The following is a 12,694-nucleotide window of genomic DNA, read 5'->3' as shown; positions in this document are numbered from 1 at the left end:
AAAATTCGTGGTTGCACCAAAATAGACGAAAGAAAAATGGGTTGTTTGGACGATCCAATCAAAGGAACTATGAGATCACGTCATGCGCTGAAAGGTTTTGAGGCCAATCACATTCAAATGTAAATAAACCAAATGGAACAGTGCTGACGGTCTACTCACAATCTTTTAGCGGTTGCACGATGAATTCGATTTCCGTAGAAACCCCGTGACGCAATTCGTTGTTCGTTATCGTCAGTTATGTTCAATGTATACAAACGGCATGGGCAAATTGATAGCGGGCTGAGAAGGTAAATGAATTTCTAAATAAAAAATGGAATGTGGAGGACGTATTTGTAACATAAAAAATTATGAGAAGTGCAACTAAAATAATAAAAAAAAACTCGTAATAATTATGATGATAATGCCACGTACACTAAATAGAAAACTATTGGCTGATCGTTGCGGCCCCGTTAAAGAATTCATAGTCGACCCGGCGCCACTGATCGATAACAAGAACGTAACGACCTTCTTTGCTCATTTAATCTTTTCTCTCTAAAATAAGCGAAGGGAAAAAAAAAATAATAATAACATAAAAATGGTTTGACCTAGTAGCTGAAAAGATTCTGGGCTTCACCGTGACGTTTGCAAGGAGAAGGAAAATTTCCAAAATAAAAGATGGAAACGTTCTTTTTTTTAACGCTTCTCCTATTTTTTTTTTTCACGATGGCTTATGTTTGTTTAGTGCCCATTATGGCTTCGTTATTTGTACGTCCAGCGTCAACCGACTTAACATCTTTAGGAAACATTAAATGCTATCTTCTTATATGTATCAAGACCAATGTTGGGTGACGTTCAAACTGGCAGGGAGAAACGATCTCTCAAAGTGCCATTTCTCATCCGATAATTCATTTGCTTTGCGTTATTATTATTCTTTCTTTCTTTCTTTTTAAAATAAAAATAAAAAATGGCAGTAAAAATGTGGGTTCCTTTTTTTTGGTTCTAACAAACCGCCATTTTTGAGGCGTCGTTATACAGACGCCCATGATCTGCACGAACGCTTTGTTGATTGCAAGTCGCGACTTTGCGACGCCGTTCTTATTTTAATGGAGGGAGTCCATGGTCGACTGCGAGTTTGGGATCTCCCTTTTTGAACGTGTTTTGTTGTTGTTGTTGTTGTTGTATTGGCAAAAGGCAAGAAAATTCAGAAACGTAGCGAAACCAAGTCAACGACCCCGAAAGTGTACTTGGGTCGTTTCGGTTCTGCCTTTAATTGGATTAGCGTCTAGACCTGATCCGTTTTCGACGCCCCGTTTTCCTGGACATTCAGGACTTGTGTGCTGCTTTCCAGTGTATTCGTTGCGTTATTGAATAGTTTATCCCTGTTTTCAATGCAAATTTAGAGCCAGTGAAACCAGACTTTTGCCCTCGTATTACGGCAGTTGACTCGGCTGGTAGACGAGGCCATAAGTTATGAATTTAGTTCTAGTTTGCTTCATTTCTGAACTTCGCTTTCCAACGGCTGAAATTCTCAACTTTTTAAAAGCGGAAAAAGAACTTGGGACTTGAAGCCCTGCTGGCTTAAAGTATCAAATGTCTTTGTTTTGGTTTCATTTACTTTATTTATTATTTAATGGCATTTGTAGCCGATCGACCGAGCAGAATTATTGTCCGCACTGAAATCACGGGCCGAATCGCTGATCATACCGGAATTACCACGCAGCAAATTGCATATGGTCCAACGCATCGCCAGTGGGGCGTTTGGTACCGTCTATAAAGCCGAAGCCGAACACGTTCCCGAATACGGAAGTGCCGTCTACACTTCACGGCGACTTGTGGCCGCCAAATATCTTCCCAACACGTCAGACAAAGACAAGTAATTCATTTCTTTTTATTTCTTTGGCTTTCTTGTTTGATGAAGTGCTTTTGATTTCGTTTCTTTTCTTTTCTCATCTTCTAACCTCAAATATCCGGTGTGTGTTTGCTCACTCTCATCAGGTCGGGATTCTACCAGGAAGTGAGGCTATTGGCAGCTCTGGACGATCCGCACTTGTCGCGTGTTTTGGCCGTTTGCACGACGGAAGAGCCCTTTTGCGTCGTTTTAGAATATCTGGAATTCGGCGATCTGAACCAATTTCTCAAACTGCATCGATTCAGACCGGATAACCACCACAACTCGTCCGACAGCCGCAACAACATATCAAAAACGTTCTCTACTCCGGACGAAACGTTAACGTATGAACTCATTAGAGTGGATTTCCACAATGTTTTTCTAAATATTTTCTACGTATCTATGCCAACAGAATGGGAAGTTTGATATTTATGGCCAGTCAGATCGCCTCGGGAATGCGTTACCTTGAGTCTCTAAATTTCGTTCACCGCGATTTGGCCGCCAGGTAAATTCACTTCACGTTGTTCTTGTTGTTGTACGAGTTACCGGAAACTAATCCAATATTTCCCACACACAAAAAACAAACAAACAAAACAACAAACAAACAGGAACTGTTTGGTTGGCAAAGGACTTCAGGTCAAAATCTGCGATTTCGGTACAGACAGCGACATATACGGATTGGATTATTATCGCGCGGAGGATCAAGTAATCGGCTTACCAGTTCGCTGGATGGCATGGGAATCCGTAATACAGGTATTGAGTCGACTTGGACTGTACGAAAGAAAGTTTTCTAACTGTAAACATCCATTGATCTAGGGGAAATATACGACCAAGAGTGACGTGTGGGCATTTGCAGTGACGCTGTGGGAAATATTGGTCCTTGGCCGGCAGCGTCCTTACCAAGAGCTTAGCGACGATGCAGTTGTGGATAATTTGCAGCATTTTGCACAGGGAACGGTCGTCAGCGCACCCCCGTGTGTTTCGCTGTCGAGACCGCAGCACTGCCCTCGCGATATTTACGACTTGATGTGCGAATGCTGGCGGCGACAACCCACCGAACGTCCCTCCTTCCGTGAAATCCACCTTTTCCTGCAACGTAAAAACCTCGGCTATTCACCCACCTTGAATGAATCCGAATTCACCAGATAACAAAACCGTGTAAATTACACAGGACAAAAAAGAACAAAACAAATGGGTTGACACAAAATGCGCGGTCGCCTCGATTCTCTTAATATTTAAGCCCGTTCACGTACATTCTCGGCACTTTTTACTATCCCATTGTACAACGTGGTTTTCATTTTTCATCGCTATAATACTCACGTTTTTTTTTTAATTTTTAATGTTTTATTTTAACCATGCTTTATCTCAGAATCTTTTTGTTGTGTTCCACAAGTGTCCAGCATAAGCGATCCATTGCAAATTGAGCGACATTGTGTCGGATCAGAATTGAGAAAATGCATGCGAGTCCCAAGTATTTGGATATCTCCGGCTATTCCGGAGAGCTTCTCATCGTCGCACTTTGGTATCTGACCTTGGTATCGTACACCCAAACTTATCAGTCGAAATGACTCTTTTACGCTGTAAATATTTTATCTGTAAACTTCCCAGTCAACGCAAAACCACGAACATGTACATCTGTTAAATATAATTTTAATACACTATCGACAGCAGCACTGTGTGCAAACACGTCATTCCTGAGATTAAGTATATTGATCGTTGGTTCCAACGGTGCGATTCATTTTCGTTTTTTAGGTTAAAGGAAAAAAAAAATATCGATTCTAATTTAACGCTCTGTTTGGCCACGTGTTACCCTGGATCTCTAATGTCAATTCGTAATTGCTGATCACTGGAACTCACCGAGAAACAGGTATATCCGTTTATTTCCTCTTTAAGTTTTGCACATCTTAATTCTTAATTTTTTTGTTTTACAGGAAAACAGGACAAAGTGAGAAACGAATGATGTTCCAGAAGTTACACGTAAATGTGTGGTCAAAGTGTTTCTTTAGTAAGAAACTGCTGCACTGACGAGATCACCGACCGTAGCCTCCGCCACCTTTACCATAAGGTCCTGTAATGAACAACAAAAGTCTGGGTATTCTATTTTGATTTTTTTAGTACACCATTAGAATAAATTCAAATTGTGTGTTTGCCACGATGTTTTCTCTTTGAGTTAATGATCTGCATTATCTTGGATCATCTAACTGACTGAACATTTGAAAACAAAAGCAAAAGTTTCGATCACATTTGGTCGTTTGTAAATGGCTTTTACCGTATCCTGCTCCTCCGTGGCCTCCCCCGCCATGGTGACTGCTTCCGTAGCTTCCGCCGTAGCCTCCGCCATGGCTACTGCAGCCGTAAGATCCTCCGCCATGTCCGCTACCACCGTACCCTCCTCCACCGTGTCCGCTACCACCGTAACCTCCTCCACCATAGCTGCTACTGCCGTACCCACCGTCTATTAATATTGAATTTTAAGTTTGAAGGTGGAATTTATTGGGTTTTGTAGTAGTGAATTAGTAAAGTAAATGTCAATTTGTGAAAAGCTACCTTGCTCTCCGTAACTACTACCTCCATATCCACCTCCTCCGTAGCCTCCGCTTCCTCCGTGTCCACCATGACCTCCGCTTCCCCCGTATCCGCTCCCTCCGCCATAAGCTCCACTGCTTTTGTATCCTCCACCGTATCCTCCGCTACCTCCATATCCTCCGCTGCCTCCATATCCTCCACTGCCTCCGTATCCTCTACCTCCTGTGTATCCCCCACCGTATCCTCCGCTTCCACCGTACCCTCCGCCGTACCCTCCGCTTCCACCGTACCCTCCGCTTCCACCGTATCCTCCACCGTATCCTCCGCTGCCTCCAGCTGAATATAAGAGTTCATTCGTCTTAGCAATTTGAACATTTACAAGATGACTAAACAGTTGAATCTTGTGCACATGAAAACAGTACGCTTCCAGTCAAACATTAGTTCAACGTAAGCATCGCTTATTTTACGCAATAATCTTATTTTGAACATAGCAGCTTAAGCTTGCGCAACGCTCTTAGTTGTATCGACGTCGTAGCTTAGTCGTAGGCCGTCGCAAATACCATGTGGTACAAACTTTAGACAACAAAATCAACAAGATTACGAACCGAATCTTTCCTTGAGACGCAATAGCACGAACATTGTTATTCAAAACAACGTTAGACTATCTTGGGAAAAACACGAACACCGTACCTTTGTAACCAGCGCAAACAAATCCGATGAGAGCGGCCAAAACGCAAATCGCCTGTCAATCAAGATTTTAAAAAATAATAATAATAACATATGCGCATATGCCAAATACTAACGTCACTCTCCTTACAATTTTGAATGCCATGGTTTTTTGTTTTTCAGGTGAATTGAACTTTAGATTAAGTCCTGGCGTGGGAACTACAAAATTTAGATTTTGCTGCCAAGAAAAATTGTGCCTTATCGGGGCCACTGGATGACGACCAACTGCCGGAGTAATGTTTATATCCATCGGATCTAATAAGGATGGTAACAATGTTCGTCTTAACATAATGGTTAAAAACAAAACAATAACACGAGAAAGTGATCCTCTTTATTGCTTTTGTCAAGAGTAGCCTACTGTGGGAATCTTTCGAGTTGGAAAACATTGTATTGATAATCAATTTACTTTTCTTCCGTTTTGTTTATTTTTATTCAGGTCATCATAGCATGTCGGAGAAGAAGGGTTTTTTTTGCCTCATGAACATCTAAAACTATTGGGACGGCCCAGTTATGATGACCTACTTTGATCTTCGGTGAGAGAATTTATTGTACGTCTAAAATGACAACCATTTTTGGATCGAATGCGCTTTCACTTATCTTCATCGTTCAAACACTTGACAGCTAGTTAATAGGAATTTTAATCGGTTCGTAACTGTCAACAAAGGGCGATAGGACAATAAGAAAATACTCGCTGAGCTTTCACATCTTTAAAGATGACCATTTATTGTCAGTTGTTTTTGGCGGAGACCTAAACATCATCGAAGAACCTGGTAGGTAATCAGTAAAAATGATTTCATATACGACATCTCTGAGCTAGTAACCGTTGCTTGTTCAAAGGTTGGGTCATTACAAACTTCAGATATGATAAGCATCAAATTTTTATTTTAAATACTAGAAATGCAGTCTAGAAAGCAGATTGGGAACAAGTGTAACGGCAGGTAATTTCATGTTTATTTTCATCGCCATAAAAAAATCGCCAATCATCAACTTATAAATAAAATTGTTTGTTTTTTTGTTTTGTCCTCCTTTAAACGTTAGCTATAAATAAAACCCATTTCTAAATTATTATTTTGTAAACAGAACGAGCTTTGCGTGATTCGTTGCGACGGATGGAAACCGAAAATGAAACGCGTTAAAAAAAATTAAGAAAAGAAAAAAGAGAAATGAAGTTGTCTCGCAATCGTAGCACAAATGTGAATCCTTATAATGGCATGGCGATGGCTGGAAGATCGCTTTCCATCCGGATATTCGTCTTGTCCTAAAATACGAAAGGAAATATTTCAACAGCCGTAAACGACGCTCAATATTTTAAAAAAAATGGGGGTAACTTACAAAGTATTTGGCGTAAGAAAGAAAAACGTTCCAGCCAACAGTCATAACGTTAACGTACAACACTCGATAGACAGGTGATACGTAAAAAAAGTTGATGAATTGTGCAGGAGGCCATACCGAACAGTCGGTCTGAATAAATTGATTAAAATTGTTTGTTAGGTAAAGCCAAATGACTGGGAACACGACGGTCAACTGGAAATTGATGGAATGCAAAGTGTTAACACGAACGACACGCTGGTAAAGTGTTCAAATTTTTGAATATTATTATTTTGAAAATCAAATAAGAAACTCGGAAAAATTGTCCTGGTTTTTTATGGTAGAGCTGTTGGATAAGCAATAACTCGTTATCATGAATTGTTCAACATTTGTTGCATGGATAATGTACCTCTGAATGTTGAGACATGCTCTTCTCAGAACAGGTTCAAGATGGAATTTACACATCCTTTGTGAAAGCTATAAGTAAATTCAAAAAGCTTTGGCTAAGGTAAAAGTCAAATTCTCTCAATTTAATCTTTAAAAAAAAAACTTAAGTCAATTTCAACTTGAGAACTTTGAGATTTTCTTTCCTTTTTGTCACCGTTTTCCTGTGAAGGTGAAAGAATGAGATCACAATTTCAGGTGCTTCATTAAATTTAATTTAAACGAAAAACCTCCTGATGACCTGTTGATCAGCCATTGCGAAAAAAACATGAGCATTATAGATCACCACTAGCATTGCTTACATTCTAGAGATCATAGATAACGGACAAGTCGTATGAGATTACGTGTGACGTCTAGATCCCGTATCGATAATGCCACTACAAACAAGACTTTGTATTGCAACACCATACTGTAACTATATCCCCACCACACCCTAATAACTAATAGCAAAGCTTTCTGCACTGGAGTTATGGGAATGTCTGGAACATTCCGATAGACTCTGATAAATCATCTACTTGAGCTAAATCTCATAGGCATAGGATACCAGCAAAAAATGTACCTTGTAAACCATCAGGAATTTGGATTTCAATTCGTCCCACGCTTGCCGGGTCGTGCTTCCCTCCAGGAGGCCAGCTCCCATGAAAAAGGAGACGTTGTTAAACGGGGAAAAGATGGTCTGATCAAGCAGAATCTTTTTGCCGACACAAAGGAGTGAGGCTCCCGGGATAGCGCGGTCCAGAAACTTGTACCAGAAATGATGCGGAAGGCCCAGGGTTAAGCCGATTGCCATCATTCGACCTGATGTTGCGGTGAGCAGATTTGAATGTTTACGTCTAGTGGAAAGTCATTAGTGAATAATCAAGTCACCTGATCGTTTCCAATCATATCGCTCCTTATTCTTGTTCTTACTGCCGCTCGTTTTAGAGTGTTCAATAGTCTGTTGAATAAGATCTCCGGCCGCCAAAAGAATCCCTGAAAAATGGTTTTTTCAATGCGAAAAAGTTTTATTTTTTATTCCTTAGCAATCGAAGCAGTTTGTAATTTAGGATGTTCGTGAAGTTCTTACCACCGCTGGCAGTGTTGGTTACCCATAGATATCGACCAAATAAAATCCCTTTCAGTTTTGATATAACGGCCATTTGTCGGTTTGGTGACTTTTTTCATCACGCGTCGGAGTTTTTTTTTAAGAAAGGAAGGGTAGACCTTATGCTCAGTTTGAAATTTTGAATGGCGATTGAACAACTTAGCGTCCCTTATATATCCCCTGCCACGGTTCGATATCCCGCCACGTCTCTCTCAGCACAACCTTTGAAAGTTTTATTTGTTGATGATAAGGTTTTTTTTTTTTTATGTATCACGCCATTAGAAAAAAATGCGCTTACGAAATCAAGTGATTCCTATTGTTCTCCCCTTCAGCCACGAAATTTTGAAAAGAATTATTGGAATCGTGCAGAAGTTGCGATTGTTTTTCAATTTTGAAAAACTTTACGTAAGTGTGATTATTTTTGTCGCTGTTTTTTTCTTTATTGCTTCACACTTTACCTATATAATCACATTATATTGTTTGTTTGTATATGCAGGCCATATGACAATCCCCATATCGTCGATGATATTTTTCCAAAGGAATCAGAACATCGTGCCCCGTGTACTCCCAACTACCGTTTCGGTGAGTGTCTGTTGCAATCATAAACAGCATGTACGGTAGCGTTAATTAATAGGATTAGCACCACGCATTAGATGCTTCCTAGCTATTAGGATGTAAAAACAAGCTTAACGGAATATGTGGAAATGTTGGTGCCCCACTGAATCCCCCTTAAAGGGGAAAATTGTTTTTGCATGCAAGAACCAACAGATATACTGATAAAGTTTCCCTCAGACCCTGCGCACATCCATAGACCTATAATCGCTCGACAAATATTGATATCTTGAAGTTCAAAAACAGCATGTTTATCAAGCATTGTTTGAGAGCTTATGTTTCGATATTTTACGATAGCAGCCCTCCAACGCAAATGCTGTGGACATTTTTCTGTCTAGACCGTTGCACTCGAGCCCCATTAATGTATTTTTTATTTTTTATTTTTTTGTCAATTCGAATCATTTGCGCCGAAGAACCTTTCATTGAAACGGTTTCAGTGAGACGCAAGTGCTGATTCATTTGATGGTCGATTATGCCAATGGGAGAACTGTCCTGTCACAACTAATATGTTGGCACGCTACTGCCTATTCGCACTGTCGGTGTTAAGGTAAAAAGCTTCGCAATTTAGACGTTTTGTTGGTGGAGTTTTATAAAGATTCATCTTCCTTGCAGGGAGATTGCCGAATTTATAGCTATCGCGTAGAACTTAGCTCTGATCAGACACAACCAAACGAAACTAGACACCCTCTTACCCTTTCCACAACCAACCTTTTGCTACATATTCGGAAAGGAATCGTGGTTAACCTCCTACAACGAGTAACATTTTGGCGACTTTAAGATAAGCATTATTCAAAAATATTACGATTCCGGTTGCTATAAGACGCACCCAGATGCCAATCGTCTTGATCCCTCTTCACTTTGATCGCGATTCGAGTAAACGCATTCCATCATGATATCAGTCGGTCGTTTTTCGACTTCTTTTCACAGGGTTTTATGACTGGACTAACTGCAATTATTGATACCCATTTGAACCCAAGAGGTAAGTAAAAAGTTTTTTAACAGATCTTGCTGTAAATATGGATACCGCTTATTAGGTGGTAGACAAGATGTTGAAGCCGTCTTAACTGTTCCAGGAATTTTCAGGGTCTTGTATGATCTGACGGCGAAACCACCCTGGACAAGGGAGTGGGAATGATTTGATTTACGAACGTTGCTTATGCAAATGATCTCATCATCGAAAATTCAAGTGATGACTTGTTGAGCATTCCTTAATATACATGCACACTTGTCGGAAATAATGGGTGCATTTAGTTTTCGTCGAATAAATGGAACATTGTTAAGGTGCAGCTGGGTGGGTTGTTGTTGCTCTCCGAAGGCTATTCGAGGCGTTATGCCAATTTCCTGAAATGGAACATTCAGAAAATGCGGCATATGTTCGCAAATTGTTAAAATCTATTCAGAGTGGTACCATAAAGTATGTGACTGTAGGAAAGGGTACGTAGACTTCTAAAAGTGAAGAACAGCTCTGACGTCTTTGGTAAGCGGAAAAGGTACTGCTTATTGAAGCGTCAGATGACGGTTTTAAGAATGGAGCAGTGGCACCCAATCTTTATTCTTAAAACCCAGAGGTGTTCTTCACTTTTCAGTTGGATTGATTGATGATACTTATTGGTTAAACCATAAAGAATACCAATACATGGATAAGTGGAGGGTTATGAAAGTATTAAACTGTAATTCCTCGTGACATTTTCATTCACGCATTCGCGGCAGTTCGTGAGCAGACGAACCATCGAAGGAGCCTCCAGCCAGATACTAGAAGAAGCCAAACATTGTTTTGACAAGTACTGGCATCTTTGGCAGGTTTTCCCTAAATACCAAGTAAGTAAGAGGATTAATCGTTTTAAATGTATGATTTTTTTATTCTACTCTATGTAGAATAAAAAGTAGTAGTGTGTAGTAGTCGGAACTGAAATTATACTTTTAGAACCTTTGAAACATCGCATAATTTTTATTTACAATAGTTTAATTTTACAACTATCAGAATCAGGTTAACCATTTAAAGGAGAACAAAGTTCATTTTTTAGATTTCCGGAATTTTGACTTCTGGTTTGACTTCCGGTTTAAAAATGCCAAACAACTACTAACTTGTTGGTCTGTCAGAAAAAAGATTCATATTATCGTGATCCTCGTCAAATTTGGGGTCGACTCCATGTATCAACTCAAAATACCCCAAAATCGTCAAAAATCGCAAATTTTCCTGTGAAAAATCACGATTTTTGGTCAAATCCAACTTTTGGCTAAAAACAAGTCATTCCCAACCCAAATTTAATAAGGATCACGAAAATCCTACTCGTTTGTTATGGGATCACTATTTCCGGTGATATTGGCTACTTCCGGTTACTTCCGGAAAATTTTCGTGACAATATGCAAAAAGTAAAAAATGAGCTGTATTGATCTAACAATTTCAAATACTTTCTCGCATGCGTTAGGGTTTGGTAGCTATTATTCCGTATTTTTCTTGCTTTCAACACTACAGGCTGATCCTACGAGCTACGACAGCTTTACCTACAAATGTTTAGCGTTTCGTGCTGCAACTAGTAGTTGATATTCTAGGATATTATGCCTAAAATTGGAATTCAGCTATCAGAGATTAGCAAAATTCAAGTACTTAAAAGCAAGTATTGTACTTATTTCAACATTCAAAGTAAAATAGAATGTTTGGTTCTAGGCGGAAACTCTAGATGGCGTTTATGTGCATCTATGATAAATATCATGAATGACAGGTTAAATGGGTGTTTGTTACGTTACCCTGTTATGTGTTTTAAAGGATTTTTCGTCAAAAAATTTACGGTATGTTGTTATCTATTCAGTATTGCTGTCGTTGGGTATGCATTGAGAAGGAAACCCTTGAAATAGATTGCTGTTTGTACGTGGTGTTGTTTCGCCTTGTCAGCAATGCCAGCGCCTGAACCAGCAGCCTGCATTCCTGCTATCAATGTACCACAAGGGATCCTGACACTTTAAGAAAGCCACTATTCCTTACATGAAGATCACCATCCAGTTCAAGTACTGTTAATGGACCTCAAGCCTTTTGTTTAAGCTTAGTGATGTGTTATCTTGTCAGTCAACAACAGAGTCTTCATCTACTTTGTGTTGCTAACCATCAGCCCTCAGCATCCCAGGTATCCAGATTTCCAAGTTTCTCTGATTAGCCAACCATCATCCATACCCTTCAGCTCTTCAATGTGGTATTTCAGAACATTACTTATCTTCAACTACACACATCTGTAACAATTTTCTCTACACAGGCTTCTTTTCCTCTCTTCTTAGTCTGCTGAATGCCAACATTGAATAAGGTTCATCGTCATTGCCTTTCCATGGTATTTTCATTTGGTGGATTATCTAGCTGCTGTTCTTCTCACCATTACTTAGCCAGCTCACGTGGATAGGCTTTAACAACATCTCCATTTTTTGGTATTTTAAGTTTCTATGTTATGGAGCATTGTTGTGTTGTAAGAAAAACTTCTGTGACAGGACTGCAAATATTCATCTTCCTTCGGTACAACTCTGCCGTTTGACAATTTCGGTAGTTTTCCCCCCCAGTGGACCACACGCGTAAGTTCTTTGTCTTTTTCATCGTTTTATCAGACAAATGCCATTTTCCGCTCAAAATCACTTACTTCTTTTTTTGCCTTATTTAATCTATTTAGAACTACATTTTCTTCGTCTTTCTGTCGTTGTTGTCTACGACTTCACCTCATCGCTGTCTTCGTTGACGTCTTCGCCTTCATCTCCGTCTCGTCGTCTTGGCCGTCTTCGATTTGGTTTCATCGTCGTCTTCGCCGTCTTCGCCTTTTTTTCATCGTCGTCTTGGCCGTCTTCGCCTTTGTTTCATCGCCGTCTTGGCCGTCTTTTTCTACGCCATTACTTCGTCGCCGGCTTCTCCTTCGCGTTCACCGTGGATCGTCGTCCTGGTATTGTTTTATTTTGCATTGTTATGTTTAAGTTAACCCGTTGGCTGCCACCCCGTTTGCGTCCCATTTTTTTTGTAGCTTGTAGGGACCGGCCGCAATGGCCTTCGCCGCAAGGCGCCTTAGGCAATGCACCAGTAGGGACTTCTCTTTGTCGATGCGGTGGCGGATTCCTGAGGGTGTGCATTCCCTGTAAATGGATTCCGTCACCGTGTC

General features: G+C 40.2%; 2 protein-coding genes and 1 long non-coding RNA gene across 9 annotated transcripts; 2 read left to right on the top strand and 1 right to left on the bottom strand.

The window, feature by feature from the left end:
• Positions 1 to 1,709: 1,709 nt before the first annotated feature.
• On the top strand, positions 1,710 to 3,397 carry LOC123474147 (discoidin domain-containing receptor 2-like). Its single transcript, XM_045176038.1, has 6 exons — positions 1,710 to 1,852; positions 1,975 to 2,211; positions 2,280 to 2,372; positions 2,476 to 2,620; positions 2,684 to 2,963; positions 3,237 to 3,397. The coding sequence occupies exons 1-6, from the start codon at positions 1,710 to 1,712 to the stop codon at positions 3,395 to 3,397; spliced, it is 1,059 nt and encodes a 352-aa protein (XP_045031973.1).
• A 332-nt stretch (positions 3,398 to 3,729) lies between these two features.
• LOC116934764 (keratin, type I cytoskeletal 10) lies at positions 3,730 to 5,342 on the bottom strand. Of its 2 annotated transcripts, none has more exons than XM_045176279.1 (5): positions 5,211 to 5,342; positions 5,084 to 5,135; positions 4,415 to 4,729; positions 4,137 to 4,322; positions 3,730 to 3,935 (listed from the first exon to the last, which is right to left on the bottom strand). In XM_045176279.1, the coding sequence occupies exons 1-5, from the start codon at positions 5,223 to 5,225 to the stop codon at positions 3,898 to 3,900; spliced, it is 606 nt and encodes a 201-aa protein (XP_045032214.1). In that variant the 5' UTR covers positions 5,226 to 5,342; the 3' UTR covers positions 3,730 to 3,897. The 2 variants fall into 2 exon arrangements, with proteins under 2 accessions (XP_045032214.1, XP_045032215.1); XM_045176280.1 differs by having other exon boundaries at positions 4,436 to 4,729.
• On the top strand, positions 3,825 to 12,608 carry LOC116927355. 6 transcript variants are annotated; one of them, XR_006648984.1, is made up of 11 exons: positions 3,825 to 3,959; positions 5,243 to 5,386; positions 5,556 to 5,667; positions 5,741 to 5,889; positions 5,957 to 8,360; positions 8,452 to 8,537; positions 10,278 to 11,357; positions 11,424 to 11,755; positions 11,816 to 11,981; positions 12,042 to 12,122; positions 12,218 to 12,608. It is a non-coding gene; the product is annotated as an uncharacterized LOC116927355 (long non-coding RNA). The 6 variants fall into 6 exon arrangements; XR_006648986.1 differs by lacking the exons at positions 3,825 to 3,959; positions 5,243 to 5,386 and having other exon boundaries at positions 5,441 to 5,652; XR_006648987.1 differs by lacking the exons at positions 3,825 to 3,959; positions 5,243 to 5,386; positions 5,556 to 5,667; ... (1 more) ...; positions 5,957 to 8,360; positions 8,452 to 8,537 and adding an exon at positions 9,366 to 9,546 and having other exon boundaries at positions 9,651 to 11,357.
• The last annotated feature ends 86 nt before the right edge of the window (positions 12,609 to 12,694 follow it).

This window comes from Daphnia magna, linkage group LG7, assembly GCF_020631705.1.
Source record: "Daphnia magna isolate NIES linkage group LG7, ASM2063170v1.1, whole genome shotgun sequence".
Classification (NCBI taxonomy): domain Eukaryota; kingdom Metazoa; phylum Arthropoda; class Branchiopoda; order Diplostraca; family Daphniidae; genus Daphnia; species Daphnia magna.
Note: the sequence above shows the minus strand (reverse complement) of the source record. Positions and strands in the feature narration are given on the sequence as shown.